At 35.1% G+C, this 19,011-nt stretch overlaps 1 protein-coding gene across 1 annotated transcript in view; it reads left to right on the plus strand.

Moving 5' to 3' along the window:
• FOXN2 (forkhead box N2) overlaps positions 1-17,195 on the plus strand; it is an 84,360-nt gene extending 67,165 nt beyond the window's left edge. Inside the window, exons 3-6 of the mRNA XM_006158999.3 lie at positions 1,404-1,525; positions 7,836-7,900; positions 11,693-11,761; positions 13,029-17,195. Coding sequence (XP_006159061.1) covers positions 1,404-1,525; positions 7,836-7,900; positions 11,693-11,761; positions 13,029-13,552 — 780 coding nt within the window. The 3' untranslated portion in view covers positions 13,553-17,195. The remainder of the gene's footprint in view (positions 1-1,403; positions 1,526-7,835; positions 7,901-11,692; positions 11,762-13,028) is intronic.
• The last annotated feature ends 1,816 nt before the right edge of the window (positions 17,196-19,011 follow it).

Here is a 19,011-nt window from a genome sequence, read left to right on the forward strand (position 1 = left end):
GGACGTGGGGCAGTGGGGCTTCAGGGGCGTAGAGCTGTGGGGAGAGTGTCTTACTGCTTTAGTTGTAAAAGCTTCCTCATCTTTTAGAAGTAAAGGGGTAGGAATATACTATTATCCAACCACAATAAATAAACCAACCCTTACTATAAGCCATTTCAGAATAACTCTTTAGTATTCACTTACTCTGCAGTTCTGTGTTGCTTGCATATAAATCACCTTATTTGAATCTTATTATAACTCCGCAAAGTGGCTTGAATTTTTTTTTCTTCTTTGTTTGGGTTATTTTGTGAGTAAAATGTGAATGAGAGTACTGACTCTGAGATGAAAGGATTTGTCTAATATCACCCCGTCAATCAACAATGATTAGTACCTCTGGTTTTATTTTTTAAGTTTATTTTATTTTTAAATTGCCAGAGGGTGCATGCACTTGCCAGATACAGATGAGGGTTGAGGGGAGGAAGAAAGCACCCCTCAATGGGGCATAATCATGTTACAGTCCCTTCTACATTTCTTCATCTGTAGGGGCTTGGGGCATGTACACACACATTTATTTGGGGTATTTTTCAAGTCACTGGGCCAGGATTTGAACCACATGGTTGACCATGTGGGATTTGACTTCCTGGACCACTAGGCTACATGGCTGGCCAAGGGGCCTCCAATTTTAAACCTTTGGAACAGTATTATTTCTTCCCCCAATGTTTATTTATCTATCTATCTATTTTATTGTGATTTGCAAGCTGCCAGGTCTGGGATTCAAACTGCAGTTGGCCATGTGGGAATCCAGCCCTTTAACCACCATGCCACCTGCTGACCCCTGAATCAGTGTTGTCTCAGTGTGCCATTCTGCTATTAAAATCTTGACATGATAGTCAGATTAAAAAAAGTCTTGGTAATAGACTAATATTACCTTGAAAATGAGTTTGGGAAATGGAAAGACTGGAAATCGTAGTAGTTCACATCATACAGGATTTTATACAAGTGAAAAAGAATAATTGGGACTGGCAAGTAGCATAGTGGATAAGGGTGCGTGCCTCCCACATGGCCGACCGTGGTTTAAATCTCTGGCCTGGCGGCTTGCTTTCTCATTCTCCACTGCCCCTTTCTGGTCAAATGAAAATAAATTAAAAAAATAAATAAAGTTAAATAATTTTTTTTTAAAAAATGGGGAACAGTTTTATTATCTAAATAACTGTTAATGTGCTTATAAACTGTAATGCATATTTAGAGTTTTTTCAAATAGAAAAGATGTAATGTGAAACCAGAACTCAGCAACAGTTCTCTCCTTATTGATCTTGCGAGTTAAAGCAAGTTTTGTATAGCACATGGTGACTTTCAACCATTCAGACACTGATAGTATATGTATAAAAGTTCCAGGTTATTAGTTATGGTATATTTTATTCTAGGTTAATGGAAAAGGTTCCTTGTGGTGTGTTGATCCAGAATATAAACCCAATCTTATCCAGGCACTGAAGAAGCAACCATCTTCCTCAGCATTAAGCTACACACCTCCTGCATCTCCACAAAGGTAAGGATCAGTGGTGATTCATAAGATTTCATTGTGCTGCTTACCCAATAGCTAAGTAGTTAAAGGAGCCAGATTTTACATAGCTAACTGCAGTTTGAATCCCAGCTTCTGTGGCATGAAACACATGCCAGATGTGTGTGCATTTCTGCCCCAAATCTGAAACAGGATGAAAAAAATGAGGAAAAAGAGATTATAGCATGATCATACTCCATGAGGATTTGCTTTCTCCTTCTGTCTCTTCTCTTTCTGGCAAGCCCATGCATCCTCAAGTAAGTAGAAAACATATCATTGTAGGGCAAGTGGGTGGCATGGTGGTTAAAGTGCTAGATTCCCTCATGTCCAACCGTGGTTTGAGTCCTGGACCCAACATATTGAAAATCAGGCTGGACGTATGAGTGTGCATGCCAAAACTCCAGGAGGAGAAAAGATTGTGCATGGCCATCCCCTATGTGGGGGGGTGATTTCTCACTTTCCCTCTCTCTTTCTCTTTCTCTTTTTGGTGAACACACACGCCCTATGCAAAAACAAAACAAAGCATAAATCATTATATAAGATGGAGAAACTTAACAAAATTGTAGGGTTTTTCTTTTTGTTTGTAGAGAAATGTTTATGGACAAGGTAATAGCACTTTTGCTTACAGTCTAATTTATGATCTAGAACATGCAAATTCTGAAAACTGTAGTCATATTGAATATGTTAAAACCAAACTCTAAAGAAAATGGTAATATGTTAAAACCAAACTCTAAAGAAAATGGTAATATGACTTCAGCCACAAAAAAGGCTAATTCATTTTAATTGTCTGCAATGCCAATATTGATTTAAAGATATGGGAAATTAAAGGTATATTAAAATTTTTTAAATAAAACAATGAATAGTTTGTTATTGTAACATTTTTATAATGCTTTTTTTTTTCTATTCTAAGTTCTTTTCTGTTTTGTAGCACTTTATTTATTTTTTTTTTGAGAGGTTTTCGCTATAGGGCGCGTGCGCTCGCCAGACAGAGAGAGACATAGAGACAGAAAGCGAGAAATCACCCCCCAGGGGGGATGGTCATGCCACAGTCCCTTCTCCTCCACTCTCCTTTCGGGATCCTGGGCGTGCACGCACACGCGCCCGACGTGGGAATCCAGCGACATAGCCATTACGCTAACTGCTGGTTCCCTGTAGCACTTCTTTTTTTTCCCCCACAGGGCACATACACTTACCAGAGAGAGTCAAATAGAGATAGAGGGACAGTGAGAAATCACTCTCCAAGGGGTTGGCCACACCAGGGTCCCTTCTCCTCCATTCTCCTCTTGGGATTTTGGGAACACATGACCAGTGTGTATTTCTTTTTTGTTTATTCTGTTTTCTAGCCAGCCGAGTTTTATTGGTTGCATAAGCCACCTAACATTTTTCAGCTAAAAAATACTAAATTTGAGTAAAGATACTACAAAATGAATTAGAGCCCAATTAAAATTTGTTTTAGGGGAGGAAACACAATTCTACTCAATTAGGAAAAGCCTTTTTATAGACCATAGTTTATTTTTAACACCCATCATGCCATGAATTCATAGGGAATAGTTTCCAGAAGCTCAGGCTCCTCTCCATAGGTCTCACAAAGTATGCTTCTCTGGGCAGAGCAGGCTGGTGCTTCACTTAAACCCAGGTAACTTTTCTCTTTGGTTTCCTTCTTTTTCTGATTATTTTCTATCATATATTTTAGGAAGGTATCTCTGCTCTTAGGATGCTTAATATACTCAATACACACATTAATTCTCTTGGCAAGACTATTGCCCTTGTTTGTTTTTGATTTTAATTTACTTTATACATTCAATCACTATACATCACTTAGCTTGTAAATTGAATTTATCCAACATGAGTACACTTCATACCAGTAAAATTGATGATATTATACACATTATCATCAACAGATAATAATCCATTTTTTTATCCTATAAATGTCTTGCCTCTCTATTTTTCTCCTTAATTTCTTTCCTCACACTCTCTACCTTCTCCTACCTTCTTCCTACAGTGTTTCCAGTATCCATAATTATTTTTCATAGTTTATATCTGCAAAGCTTTTGGTTTCTGCCATAGAGTGCAGAAAGTATATATTAAGTGGAGACATACAATATCTCTCTTTCATAGTCTGGCTTGCTTCACTCCACAGTAAATCTTTCATATTTGTCCACTTTCTACCAAATGCTAGGCTCTTGTTTTTTATGGCTGAGTAATATTTGGTAGAGTATATATGCCACACTTTTTCAATCCATTCATTTGTTTGTAGACATCTGGGTTGGTTCTATGTCTTAGCAATTGTGAATAATGCCACAATAAATATAGATGTGCAAGCACTTTTCCAACTGAGTGTTCTATCTTCTGGGTAGATACCCAGAAGTGGAATTATTGGATCATATGGTAGTTCTATGCCAACAGCATGCTGGGTAACATTGTACATTTCCAGTTTTGCCATGGTAACATTTGTGGGGCATTCCTTTTTCAACAGTACCCATTCCTTTGATGCCTAAATATCACCTTTCTTGTAGATTCATGTATATGTTGCCAAGAGAACCACTCCATGTTTTCTTTCTTTTTTTAAAAAAAGAATTATTTTATTGGGACCAGCAGTTAGCATAATGGCTATGTCTCTTGACTCTCATGTAGTTGATCATGGTTCGAGTCCCAGACCCAGTGGCTTAAACTCACACCGGGCACGTGTGCGTGTGTGCCCAAGATCCCGGGAGGAGAATGGAGAAGGGATTGCAGCGTGGCCATTCCTCTGGGGGGGGGCTGATTTCTTGCTTTCTGTCTCTCTGTCTCTCTGTCTTTCTGGCGAGCATACGTGCCCTATAGCAAAAACCTCTTTAAAAAAAAGAATTATTTTATTTAACTTTATTTATTTATATTATAATTTGAGCAGGGAGGAACGGGGGTGGAGGGGTGTGAGAAAGCAAGTTGCCAGGTCCGGGACTCAAACCACAGTCGACCATGTGGGAGTCTAGTGCCCTTAATCACTACGCCACCCTGCTGGCTCCCACTCCATGTTTTCTAAAAGGCCTAGAAGACATATTGGGTGCCTCTTCTCTTTGTGTTCATTATTTTGTTGAACTACTGGAAGATGGCGGTTTCAGCTAAAAGGACCCAGTGTGTTTTCAAGCTGTCAGATCTGGGACTTGTAGTCACCCATGTAGGATCCAGCACTTTTACCGCCATGCGACCTGCTGGCCTCTCTTTTATAGCACTTTGAACATTTTAAAATTATGGGGGCCCGCACATGGCATAGTGGTTACATTTCCCACATGGATGACTGTGGTTCCAGTCCCGGACCTGTTGGATTAAAAATCACAGTACACGCATGTGCATGCATGCCCACGATCCCAGAAGGAAAATGGAGGAGAAGGGATTATGGCATAGCCATCACCCCGGGGGCTGATTTCTCACTTTCCCTGTCACTCTGTCTCGGTTTCTCTCTCTCCAGTGAACTCATGTACCTTATCCTATGGCAAAGATCTCTTAAAATTTATTTTTTAAATTATGTACAAGGCTAAAAAATTTTTTAAAGAATTATTTATTTAATTCCTTTTGTTATTATTATTTTTCAATTTGATCAGACAGAGACAGAAAGAGGGAAAGGGAAAGTGAGAAAGCAAGCCCCCAGGTCCAGGACTCAAACTGGTCTGCCATGTGGGAATCCAATGTCCTTAACCACCATGCCACCTACCGGCCCCACGAGGCTAAAATTTTAAGATGTTTGCCAAGTAAAATAAATGCTTGAAGATCTTTTTGTTGGTTTAGTTTTGTTTGGTAAATGTAATTTGGTATTTCTTAATAATTTCCCTTGGCTTTTGTTTTCAAAACCAGTGACTCTTATTGATCTAGCTTTCTTACTTTAAGTTAAATCTGAAGATATGACCTCCTTAAATCTGGTTTTGTTTCCTTTTCCTAAAGAAGTCTTCAGAATCTTTTAAAATTCTATTATGTACATTCATTTGAGTTGAAAATAATACTAGATTTTAAAGGGTACTTTTAATGTTTATACTTGTAATGTTTAACTTTTTTAAAAATTTAAAGCTCTTGAATAAATTAGTAAGTGGAAATTTTCAAACGTGAAAAAGTCAGGAGAACGTTATAATGACCTCTCAACTGCAATAATCAACATTTATATAGTAGTTAATTTGAATTCTTTTTTTTTTTTTTTTTTTTTTTAGAGGTTTTTTCGTACGGGCAATGTGTGCTCGCCAGACAGAGAGACAGTAGTGAGAAATCACCCCTGGTGGGGATGGCCACACCACAGTCCCTTTTCCTCCTTTCAGGATCTTGGGCATGCACACACACGCGCCCGGCTTGAGTTTAAACCTCTGGGTCCAGGAGTCAAAACACTGTTGACTACATGGGAGTCCAGTGACATAGCCATTACACTAACTGCTGGTCCCAATTTGAGTTCTTAAAGTACTATTGATAGATAACTCAGAGAGGAATGTCTTAGCTGAAATACAGTAGAAAACTAGTAAGGCTAAAGTTCAAATACTAGTAATGTTAATATATATATATTCATTGCGATTTTAAGCTTGTGTATCATATTCATATATTAGATGGATTATTGGAAAAAGAACAACTGAGTGGGTTAGCCTTAAAAATGAAAACTGGGCTATCCTGTGGTCTGGTGGTTAAGATGTCTGGATCCCACATGGCCAATTACATGGTTGGAATCCTGGACCTAGTGGCTTGAAAAACATGGCAGCTACGCACTTGTGTACCTAAAATTCTGAAAGGAGGGAAAAATGGATGAGAAGTGATTATGGCGTGACCATTCCCCATGGAGGGTATGTTCTCTTTTTCTCTCTGTCTCTGCCTCTGTCTCCAGTGAGTACATATACCCCATGGCAAATTTAAAAAGACACACACACAGAGAGAAATGAAACTTGGAAGTTTTCAGATTTTGTATCCCCATTTAGGAATTGAAGTGAGGTGTTCTAATTAAATATTGTGTTGTCAGAAAAGCTATGACATATTTTTTCTATGCAAAAATGCACCATGACTTTTCTGACAACCCAATAATAATTATTTAGAAACTAATGGTACATTCTGTTTATGTTCATTTATGCATTTTATTTAGTATGTGGTTTTCTTTTTCTTAATTAAAGATGAAAGAATTGGCACTGTTTTTTTGTAAACCGTCACAAATACATTTTATAGTACCTTTGATATGTTACATTTTCATGTTTATATTTTTAGCCTTATAAGTTTCGATGTTAAACAAAGGCAATTTTATATTCTTAACAAAAGATGATAAGACAACAAAGGTTATAGTCTTTGATTTTAAAATCTTAATAAAAAATAAAACATTTTCCCCTTTTTGTTTGGCTAAATAACTTTAACCGTTCCATCTGACATACTTCTTTGTAGCCCACTCATGTTATAATTTGTAGTATAAAGAATAGAATGGAGGGCCAGCAGGTGGCATGGTGGTTAAAGTGATGGATTCCCACATGACATTACCAACTGTGGTTCAAGTCCCGGACCTGATGGTGCTGGTGCCCGTGCTTGCTTTCTCTCTCTTAGCACATGTACTCCATAGCAAAATAAAATAATGATAATAATAAATAAAAATTAAATAATTTTTTTAAGTTTGATATCTTTTCATGAATATAGAAAGTTTAATTTGGTGTTGACATTTATTAATAAAATTAAGAACTTATCTCTTTGACATCATTACATCCAGTCTTTTCTTAAATACTTATTTTGATAAATGCTTTTATTTGTGCTAACCCTACTATATTAATATTGTATCAAACTTAAACATCCAGTATGAAACCAAAGAACTATGAATGTATAATTTTTATTATTCCAAATGTTTTATCTTATTTTTTAGATTCTTTGCCATGGGCATATGTGCTCACTAGAGAGAGAGGAAGACATACACACATGTGTTTCAGGCTACTGGGTCTTGAACTTGAACCTGTGGAGTAGGCCATATGGGATCCAGTGCCTTAACCATCATGTCACCTGCTATTCCAGGTCTAGGTGTTTTAGATGTATTATTCTTTATTTAACTCTCTTAATTGCCCTATGTGGAAGATTTAATTGGTCCTTTTTTACAAATGAAGAAATTAAGAGATTATTTTGCCTAAAATCATTCAAATTGTTGTGTTTTAATCTTGACCCTTTTGCTCTCTGCTTTTTCTAAACCTTTGTATGATCAACAAAGAAAACTAGATTTAAAAAGGTGGTTTTTTTTTTTTTATGGTACAGATTAGCTGTATTTGTGACTAAGTAAATAAAAATTAAAATAAACTTTTCCGTAAGCACATTTTTCATTATTTTTTAGTGATTCTCTATCACCTCACTACTTAAGCTGTGTACTCAAGCAGAACCAGGTGCGAACCCTTAAAGGTAAGGAAGATCATTATTTTAAATTCTCAAAACTCAGGTCATACTTTCAGGGCTTTTTTTTTTTTTTTTTTATCATCATAATCTTCTTTATATTACATTGGATTACATATAACTTTACATTGACTTCCATTGCTTTTTCAAAAGGGAATGCCATGCATGTCAGTCAATACAGAGGCATCGATCTCCCCGCTTTATCATTCAATGTCTTTTCCATGCATTTCCCAATAATTATCATTATTATAATTTTTTAAAACAGTCAATCACTATTTCTCATTTTGCTTGTTAAAAGACTTCACCCATCATGAAATACTTCCCAGACCAGTCCAGTTGAGAATACTATACACGTCATCATCAACAGATAATAAACCATATCTGTTTCTCACTAACATCCTCTCTATTGTTCACTTGTTATCTTTCTCTATCCTCTTCTCTCTTTTTTTTTTATAGTTTATTTTTTATTATAATTTTTTTCCATCACAACACACAAATGAATTTTCCATCCAAAATACACTGTGCATTGGCTCAATCAAGCACGTCAACATATATGTTCTCAGCAAATAATTTCCCAATTCTTGTGTCCTGCATACCTTGCCTTTTGTTTTCCCATCCTAGATTCCCCCTCCCCCTCCCTCTGTTATGACCCATCCTCCTCCCACATTGTCCCTGGCATCCACAATTGCTTTCAGGGCTTTTTTAATGAACTTTTTTTCTAATTTTAAAAGTATTGTATGTTCATTATAGGAGATTCGGAAATAAAAACATTTATAATAAAAGTTACTCTTTATTCTATTGTTAACATTTTGATATAATTGCTTTGGTCCCTTTTTTTATGCCATATATGTGAGTAGATACATTGTATTTGTACATATATGTATTTATGCATACATATATATACATATTTTTTTCCTCCAAATACTAGACTATGTAAGTGTGTCTGTATATTTTAATTGCCAGAGAGCATGTGTGCTTGCCAGAGGGAGACAGGGCAACAGACAGGAAGGGAAAGGGAGAAAGGACCCCTCAGTGAGATGTGATCTCACCTCAATCCCTTCTCTATTCTGTCAGGATTTTAGATATGCACATGTACCTGGCATGTTTTTTAAGTCACCGAGGCCAGGATTTGAGCCACAGCCATGTGGGCTATGGGTCCTTTAACCACTGGACTGCAGAGCCAGCCCTGCACATGATTTTATATCCTTTTTTACCATTTACTTTTAAATGTATTTTTCTTTGAAAATATCATTAATGCAGTTTTTAAGTTGATTAGACTAGAGTAGGAGTTGGCAAACTATGGCACATGGTCATATCTGGCTATCAACCTGTTACTTTGTGGCCCATGAGCTAAAGATAGTTTTCCATTTTTTAAATGGTTGTGGAAAAAAATAACAATAGTATTTCAAGATCTGAAAATCGATTACAATAGCACAGTTAAGAAGTAGTAACAGAAACCTCACATTGTATCTTTGGTTTTGCCTGTTGAAAATATTTACTTTCTAACCCTTAACCAAATAAGTTTTCCATCCCTTGGATTAGAATATAGATCAGAAATTTATTTTATAGGTTATTTAAATGTGAAGAACTTTTAAGAAGGCAGTAATTTGACTTGTCAACAATTTTGTATTATGAGCATTTAAAAAACCTGGATTAGTGGGAGTTTTTTGCTCATAGTTCATGTTGAAGAGTAGCTGTGTAGGGACCAGCAGTTAGCATAATGGTTATGTTGCTGGACTCCCATGTAGTCGACCGTGGTTTGCATCCCAGACCCTGCGGCTTAAAACTCACGCCGGGCACGTGTGCGTGCATGCCCAAGATCCCGAGAGGAGAAAGGAGGAGAAGGGATTGCGGCATGGCCATATTCCCTGGGGAGGTGATTTCTCGCTTTCTGTCTCTCTGTCACTCTCTGTCTGGTGAGCGTGTGTGCCCTATAGCAAAAAACAAACAAACAAACAAAAAAAAAAAACAAAAAGAAAACCTCTCCAAAAAAGAGTAGCAGTGTATTGAAATAACTTTTTTTAGCTTTGTTGCTTTGGAGCCTAGAGATATTTGCATGACTTATAGAAATAGAAAATTTCAGGGTCCAGCATGTGGCATGGGGGTTAAGTCAATAGATCCCACATGGCCAACTCCAGGTTTGCATTTTGGACCCAGAGGCCTGAAAAATGTGCCAGACATGTGTGTGTAAACCCACAATTCCTAGAGGAGAATAGAAAAGGGATTGTAGTATGGCTGTCCCCACTGGGAAGTGATTTCTCACTTTTCTTATCTCTGGCCTCTCTCCGGCAAGCGCATGTACCCTATGGCAAAATAAATCTTAAAAAAAAAAGAGAGAGAGAGAAAGGAAGAAAGAAAAAGGAAGGAAGGAAGAAAAGAAAGAAAAATAGAAAATAGAAATTTTTTAACTTAAGGCTTTCTTTGTAACCAGCCTTAACTTAAGGCTCTTTGGAACCATGCATGCTAATCTGAGCATTAGTAGTAGTGTGCTGATGTCTGTAAAAAGGGAGGAAGGAATGGAAAAGCTTTAGAGAATTCTTCAAAGAAGTTAAGTGGATAGGGAATTTATTTCAGATAATGTTCTATCTTAAAACAAGGTAAGTATCCATTTTCCTGTTAACCTGTGTGAATAAATGTGGTTTCTTCATACTGTTAGATATTGCTGAAACTCTTTTGTCTTTCTATAACCTCAATAAGTTCAGGCCCTTATTCTCTCAAGCTCAGTTCATGTATACATTTTGAGAACATTTTCTTTATGAATTTGGCACTTGCTTAAAATCTTTTCTTGCTTTCATTCATTTGTTCCTAAATCTACTGCTTCTTTTGGGGAACAAACGCTCTCCAAGTTTCTTCTGCTAGTTTCATCTGCAGTTTTTATAAATAGAGCAATAGGTACTCTTTCTTTTTCTGATCATTTATACTTACTGCACATAATCTCCTCAGTATTGCTAACACCTTACTTCCTTCCATCCCTACCCTCAAGAGTCTTAGACCTATTCCCCTAATAGTAGTTAACTTGATGGGAAGGTTGGTTGCTATTCTAGGTTGAGACAACTGCAGATCTCTCCTGGAAAGATACAAAATTTTCCTAAGAATTTTAAGGAAAAAACATTAAAATATCACAAAAATTTAAGGTTTATATTTGATTACATTAGAATGTATACATACACTATAGTGGAAATATGTTCTTCACTATATTATTTCAGGGGAGAAGTTTTAAAAACAGCAAATGAATTAAGCATTCCTGTCAATTAATAATTGAGCTCCTATAGTGTATGGTAGGCACTGTAGTAAATAGGTGCGTTGGGATATGCAGAGATGAGAGACTCAGGCCTTGCTCTCAGAAAACAGGCCATTTAATTGAAGAAGGTTGACTAGAGTTATACAGAGAATAGTGGAAGAAAAAAGAAAGTAGGCTTTTCCTTGTTGTTGACATGTACTATGTAGTTAAATCTATGATGGTTGCCTCTACTGAACATGCATAGACTTTTTTTTCTTGTCATATTCCCCAAACAATACAGTATAATGACTATTTACATGGCATTTACATTGTATTAGGTATTATAAGTAATGTAGAGATGATTTGAAGAATATGGGAACATATATGTGGGTTATGTGCAGATACTACACCATTTAATATAAGGGACTTGAGATGAGCATCTTTGGATTTTAGTATCTGAAGTTCCAAGCTCTATTGTGGAGCCAATACCCCCGCCGCGCAGATACTGAAGGACAACTGTACTTATAAGGGCCTCTCTTTTATAAAGAGCATTAATATTACCATTCTTTTTCCCTTTTCAGAATCTGATATCGATGCTGCCACTGCAATGATGCTTTTAAAGACTTCTATAGAACAAGGAATTTTAGAATGTAAGCATTCATGCTTTTCTTCGTAAAATACATTTTTGTGAGTGCTTTTTCAAACTTAATTTGGAATATAAAATACTTGTTATATGCAAAATTACTTCTTTCCAACTAAATTGCATTTTAATCTGAGTAACTTAGTTTCTGTTTTTTGATATTTCTACTAATTTATGTGAGAAATTGTATTTCCATTAATTTATGCACACAATCATGAGATTGAAGATAATGCTGTGAGAGATTTTTCTTACGTTGACCAAGAAATGGAGAAATAAATAGCATATTTAGAAAAGTCTGAAGGGCTGAAAGTAAAAATGAAAGCTTTAAATAAAAAAATAGGAAAGTCTATTTATCATTTAGAATAGGAAAAACTTTCTTTAAAATGCAAAATCCCCAAAGGAAACTATGTGCAAATTTAATAAAATAAAAAATTTTAGAATTTTGACAACAAAAGATTTCTTTAAAAAAAGTAACAAAAATCTGAGAGAACACTTTTTTTAAACTGTGTATAACAGACAAAAGATTCATATTGAGTCCATATATGAAAAGATGTACAGATAAAAAATAAGAAAATAGGTCTACACAAAAGTCAGTAAAATATATGAATAGATGGATATCAGAAGAGGAAATATAGATGACTAATACACATGTGAAAAGATGTATAAATTCTCTAGAAATAAGGGAAATGCAAAATGAAACAAAATTGAGAAACTGTCCACAAGGTTATCAAAAATTAAAATGATTGGTAACCTTAGGTGTTAAGTATTCAGGTAGGTTTCATCATACTCAGGTGTAAATTGGTACAACAATTTTGGAGGGCAGTTTGGGAATATCAATTATACTTGAAAATGTTTATATCCTTTTACTTAGCAATTCTGTTTCTTGGTATCTTTTCTAGAAAATTATTTGCATATGTGTGAGAAAAGGCATCTAGAAGGATCATCATTGCAGCATTATATGTGCTAGTGAAAAATTGGGAATAACCTAAATATCAACAAGGAAATGGTTAACTGAACAGTGGTACACTCATTTCAATGAGGTAGTCTGTGGAAGCAGTTCAGAATAATTGTGTGTCACATGAAAAGGTCAAGACATGTTGTTAAATGGTTTAAAGATGTGATGAATGCCTACAGAATATGATCTCGATTTTTAAGAAATCTGCAAAATACTGCTAATCTAAAATGTTTTCTATTCAGAAGTGATACAGTAACTTTAAATGATATGTTTTTGCAATCAGATGCATTTGGCCTGTTGATGGAAGTTTTATTTTCTACAGGTGAGAAGCCTCTTTCACTTAAAACAGCATTGCAAAAAAAAAGGAGTTATGGCAATGCTTTCAATCATCCCAGTGCTATACGATTACAACAGAGTGATACTTTAGCCACCAGCATTGATCCAAAAGAAGATCACAATTACAGTGCAAGTAGCATGGCAGCCCAGCGTTGTGCATCCAGGTCTAGCATTTCTTCCTTGTCTTCTGTGGATGAGGTGTATGAATTTATCCCAAAGAGCAGCCATGTAGGAAGTGATGGCAGTGAAGGATTCCATAGTGAAGAAGATACAGACATTGATTACGAAGATGATCCTCTTGGAGACAGTAGCTATGCTTCACAGGCTTGTGCGGATGCCTCTGGCAAAAGGCAGCCAGGCAAAAAGATGCGAAAAACGTCATGTCAAGAAATCGATGAGGAGCTCAAAGAAGCAGCTGGCTCTCTGCTCCACCTTGCTGGAATTCGTACATGTTTAGGTTCCCTAATAAGTACTGCAAAGATACAAAATCAAAAGCAGCGGAAAAAATAGAAATATTTGTTAGTGTGAAACAATTTTAAAATGTGGCAATATTCTTCTCCTTAATTCTTTATAAGGGATATCAAAGCCATAATGGACTTTATTAGTATTAGGGTGAGGGAGGGGTGCTAATTTCTTGTTTCTTTTAGAAGATTTTTGTGTTTTTTTTTTTAATTTTATTAAACAATTGCTGTTAAGATCATGCCCAATCATAAATATATGATGTGAAGTCCTGAAAGTATAATTTTTGTGATAAGTGTCTCTGAGATTTAGAAAATTTTATATAAGAAAATCCCAGCCTCTGTCTTAAACTTGTAGGAAAAATCTTTTCTTCTGTTAATATGTCAAAATGTAAGATTTGGCAGTTCTATAACATTTTTTCATTTTTATTTTCTAATCTATAATTAACAATAGTTACTGATCCAGTTAAAAAATTTACTTATGTTTTTCTCATATACTCCTCTTCTGATACACAATTCAATAGGATAAGATTTTTATTTTTTATTTTTCTTCATTTTTGTTTTTTAATTTTTCTATTTTTTTTTTTGTGTGTGTGGCATGAGTAAAGTCAAATATCAATCAGAGAAGAGCCTAGATGTCTAGAAAGTTCCTTTTGATTACATAAGTAGAGAATATAACAAAGAATTCTAACAATTAGAAAAGGCAATTTTGTGGTGCGGTTTCATCTAAGAACACTCCATTTCCTATTACAGTGGTATCTTAGATATGTTTTTGCTTCACAGATATTGCTGTATTGCATTTTATTAGCTCAAAGTGCTTTGCAACCATTTGTAACAACCATTAGCTGTCTTTGTTCAATAGAAATGATCCAATGAGAGGATATAGCCATAGAGTGTGTTATGGAAGAACACTCATTTTCACACATTTTTGCAATAAGAGAATCTTTAGTTTATTTACTAAATATACTACATTCTAAGAAATATCGTAGAAAAGGAGTGTGATAAAACATTCTAAGTATATAATACTTAGGTCATCATATATAAAAGTAGGTCATTTAGGGGAAAAACTCTGTCCAAGCTTTGCAGGAATCAAATGTGTACATATGCCAAATAAAATTTTTAAAGATTTAACAGAATTGCAGAGGCAAAATACCTTCATAGATTTCAAAATTTGTATAAAATTAGATCTTTTGCAATACACTCTTGAGGCAGTGTAATACCTATTTGTGCCATTAATCTATTCTAGATTATTTTATTATTTACTGTTCCAAAAATATATCGACTAAGGTATTTTAAGTATTTGAACAAATCTGCCCATGTGAAATAATTTTTCATAATATCATTTGTATAGTTTGACTATATTATTCAGAAAGAACATGGGATACTAACAAACTAAACCTATTCATTATATATATATTTTTTAATGGTGGTGAAGCAACGTTCCAAAAGTTGAATATGATCTCATGCTACATCCTATGTCATAGACAATGAGCTTGTTTTTTCATTTTTTTGACAACATATATATGTACATACACATATACACACAGCTAGTCTCATGGTGTTTATTTGCTGCTTTCAGCTGTTTCTATGATTATAAAGCATTGACTTGGATTTTCTTTTCAAGAGACAAATATTTTTATTTTAACTTCTAAATTTTATTTGGGCAAAATTGTCAAATGAGAACAATGATAATACAAACATATTTTTTAGATGACAAGACTTTAAGAAGCCAGGGATAACAGCATTAATGTTCTAGGTCCTTTTCCATTCTAATTGTGATTAAACCTGGATAGAATTGGTGCAGTTGAAATATAGTAACTTTTTAAATTTGTTATAATGAAAAATAACCCTTAAGCATGCAGGATGAGGTATTCAGAATTTTTTCTTTTTCATACATGTCACATCTACAGAAAATAGCCAAACCAAGCTAATACTGTACTAAAAACAGTGACTAAAACACCTCCAAAAATGCTTTTACCACAGTATAAATGTTAATTACAGATATTTTAATAATACATTATTTTAAAGCTGTTTACCACAGTTCTGTGGATAGACCTTAGTTAACAGTGTTTCAGTTATCTGGTTCCAGTTTATTTTGTTCTACTGAAATCTGTACCACAAATGTTCTTCCTGATTCTTGTCCATTAGGTAATTACTCTTTATAAGTAAAGGAAAATGATCTATGATAAGGAGGCAAAGAGTTATTCCCAGCTCTAATAGGTACCTCCATAGGTTAATACACTTAACATTAATTCTTTAAATCCTTTGATTTTCTTCTTTCATACACTTTTCCCCAAAATTTAAGTGTTTAAGTTACATTCCTCACTAGCAAGGACAGTAAACATCTGTGAACCAAAAGCTAATGGGGAGAAATTACATAATATTTTACACTTAATTCTTGTACAGAATTTGGTGCATCACATTTGCTAATATACCAAGGCAGTTATTTTTCAAAGAAAAAAACCTTTTCAATTATAGTCTCCTTATCATTATGTTCATAGAGATAATGATCTCATTTCTCAGGTGTGTTGGAATAGAAACATGGCTAGTAACAGCCACATAAGGAAAGCCATTCCAATTCATACAGAATTTCCTATGGACTGGAAATGGTATTCCCAATAAATATTAATAACAAATTTTACTGTAATAAAGACAACTTGGAAACTCTAGTGAGATTACATAGTTTCCTAAATATTTTAAAACAGTGATTTAAGCTAGCGTATAATTCACCTTTCATCAAAATAACATAAATTTGGTTGCAACCAATTCCAGTTTAACCAATTCCTTAGATCCCTAGGAAAAGTTCTGACAGTTTTTAATCTTCATCCTTCACTTCGCTAATAGAATCAGTGTTTTTTAATATATGTTTTTGAAATTTATTTGTGCAATATATTACTAAATTAGTATTTTACTTTTTAAAATTCAAAGGAAAAAAATGGATTACTTGTGTTCATGGAAGAGCTATTTTATCACCTCCCTTTTCTTCCTCATAGCCAGCATGACTTAAGATTTTTTTGTATATAGTAAAGTTTAGGATATATGTTTTTTTTTTTCTTCTGCAACTTTCTGAGGCATTATGTAAAGGGTTCATATTAGATGGTGAGTTAAATACTTGTTAGCAGAAATTCAAAGCTAGAGAAAGTGTTAAGGAGGAAATGTATGTGTCTTGGTAGACCAGAAGGAGGCCTTCCCCAGCAATTTAAGCAACAGATGTGAATACATCATAAAACTGTAAAGACTATTGTCTTAATTTACTATAGTAGCAACACCCTTTTGTGAAGACCATAGCATTTAACTAGGAAACTTTGAGGCTTTCTGGTTTACATATATTTTTATAGTTTTTGTTAGTTTGAAATGTGTCAGCTTTGATTTAAATAAAGTTTACTTTGAATTGTTAAATGACATAGTCAAAATATTTATTGAAAGTCAAAATAGAATATTTTAATGTTATACCTGAAATTTTTTCTTTAAGCACATTCTTTGCATCTAACTGCCAGTGCCATCATCAGACATGTTTTTAAAATTGTTGTACATTTATTAAACTAAGTGCTTAATTTTAAAGTATTATGTTGCCGTCATATAGTGTATAAAAATGTGTAATTGCCAAGTCATTGTAACTATTATTTATTTTTAAAATGAAAGTGTAAGAATGCTTTCTGATTTAAGAAATTTGTTATTAAACTATTGTTTCTTTATCCCTTTTTCTGATGTAGCCTAAAAATTGTCCTGAGTTTGAATTATAACTGCCAGTAGATGACCAGTCACAAGTGAACCACTTCTCAGTTGCCAGTCTTTGCTCATATTAAAAACAACTTACAAATGTTTAGTTTTTGTATCTAATCTCTGATTATTAAAATGATTATAAGTTTATTTTTACCAAAGAAATGCAATTCATTACGATAAAGTATTGCAGAATAAACTTTGTTTTATAACATTTAATGCTTTCTCTGTTGTTGTGAGGGGGGTTGCAGGATTAGGGGCAGGGGCTAGCATAGATGGCAACAGCTTGTACTTGTACACATACTCTCATTACTGAGTTCTGCAGAGTTGGAGCCTAACCAGTGAAAAATACATTTCTAGTCCAGAGTTTTTCTCCAAAAAAGATCCATGTGCACACAGAAGACAGACAGAGGCAAGGAAAATAAGAAAATACCCACCTTTCCCGGCTTTCTTGAGAATGTTCACACTGCATCCCTTCTCCTTCACTTCTCCTTTCTTTTGAGAATTTGGGTATGCATGCAGACATGCCTGGAATGTTTCTCAAGACTTGTGTTCTGGGACTTCAGTCTATAGTTGACCATGTGAGATCTAGCCTACTTTAACCAGCTGGCCATGGGCTAACTTGATTTCAGAATTTTTTTTTTCTAATTGTATTTACTTAGAAGCATTCAGAATATCAACAAGACAGCTGTAACTTTTTTTTTTTGTAATTACAGAGTGGTATTCCATTAACAGAACAACAGTTATTTCATATAAGCTGCATTGGAGACAACTGAAGATGAAAAAACTACCATCTCCATATATAACTAATTTGTGCTATGCACCAACAAGATGCATCTTCTTCATCTTCCTCGTCTTCCTCCTCCTCCTCTTTTTTTCTTGCTCTTTTCAGCCTTAACAGTTCCCTTTTTTGCTGCATCAGGCTTTCCTCTGGCTCGGTTTACAGCCACATCCTTTTCGTATTTTTCCTTCAGCTTAGCAGCCTTCTTTTCATAAGGTTGTTTATCATCTGCAGCAGTGTTACTCTACATCTCTCCCAGTTTCTTTGCAGCATCACCAATGGATAGGCCAGGATGTTCTCCTTTGATTTTTTGGGCTATACTCAGCACAGAACAAGAAAAAAAAGGCCAAAGGAGGCCTCTTGGGTGCATTGGGATCCTTGAACTTCTTTTTTGTTTCCCCTTTATGAAAGATGTAGGTTTTCATTTCTCTTTCATAATGGACCTTGTCTGCCTTTGCCATATCTTCAGACTTTCCTTTCTCTTTAGCAGACATGGTCTTCCACCTCTCTGAGCACTTCTTAGAAAGCTGAGAAGTTGACTGAAGCATCTGGGTGCTTCTTGTGCTCCTCCCAGCAAGTTTGCACAAAGAATGCATATGATGACATTTTGCCTCTTGGCTTCTTAGGATCTCCTTTGCCCATGTTTAGGTACGTTTCCTCTGCGAAGCAGAGTTGCCCAGTGCCCGTCCGACTCTCACTTGCCCCGGCGCTGTCTCTATGGAGCTCAACGTACTGCAGTGGCTGTGAGAGCAGGAGCCAGACGCAGCCCCCTCACTCTCCACTCTGTAACTTTCTGGTTTCAGAATTTTTTAAAATCTGTTTTTAAAAGTATTGTTTTTTCCTGGTTTTTAGATGTCATCTTAATAATCAAAAGCTAAGTATTTTTTTTCCTGAAACTTTTTTTTTTGTAACTCAATTTACATTCCTTCCCTAAGCATCATCACAGCACACAAAATGCGATCTCCCATCCAGTACACACTGCATAGTGACTCAATCATGCACATTACAAA

Source organism: Tupaia chinensis, unplaced genomic scaffold, assembly GCF_000334495.1.
Source record: "Tupaia chinensis unplaced genomic scaffold, TupChi_1.0 Scaffold000622_1, whole genome shotgun sequence".
In the NCBI taxonomy this organism is placed as follows: Eukaryota; Metazoa; Chordata; class Mammalia; order Scandentia; family Tupaiidae; genus Tupaia; species Tupaia belangeri.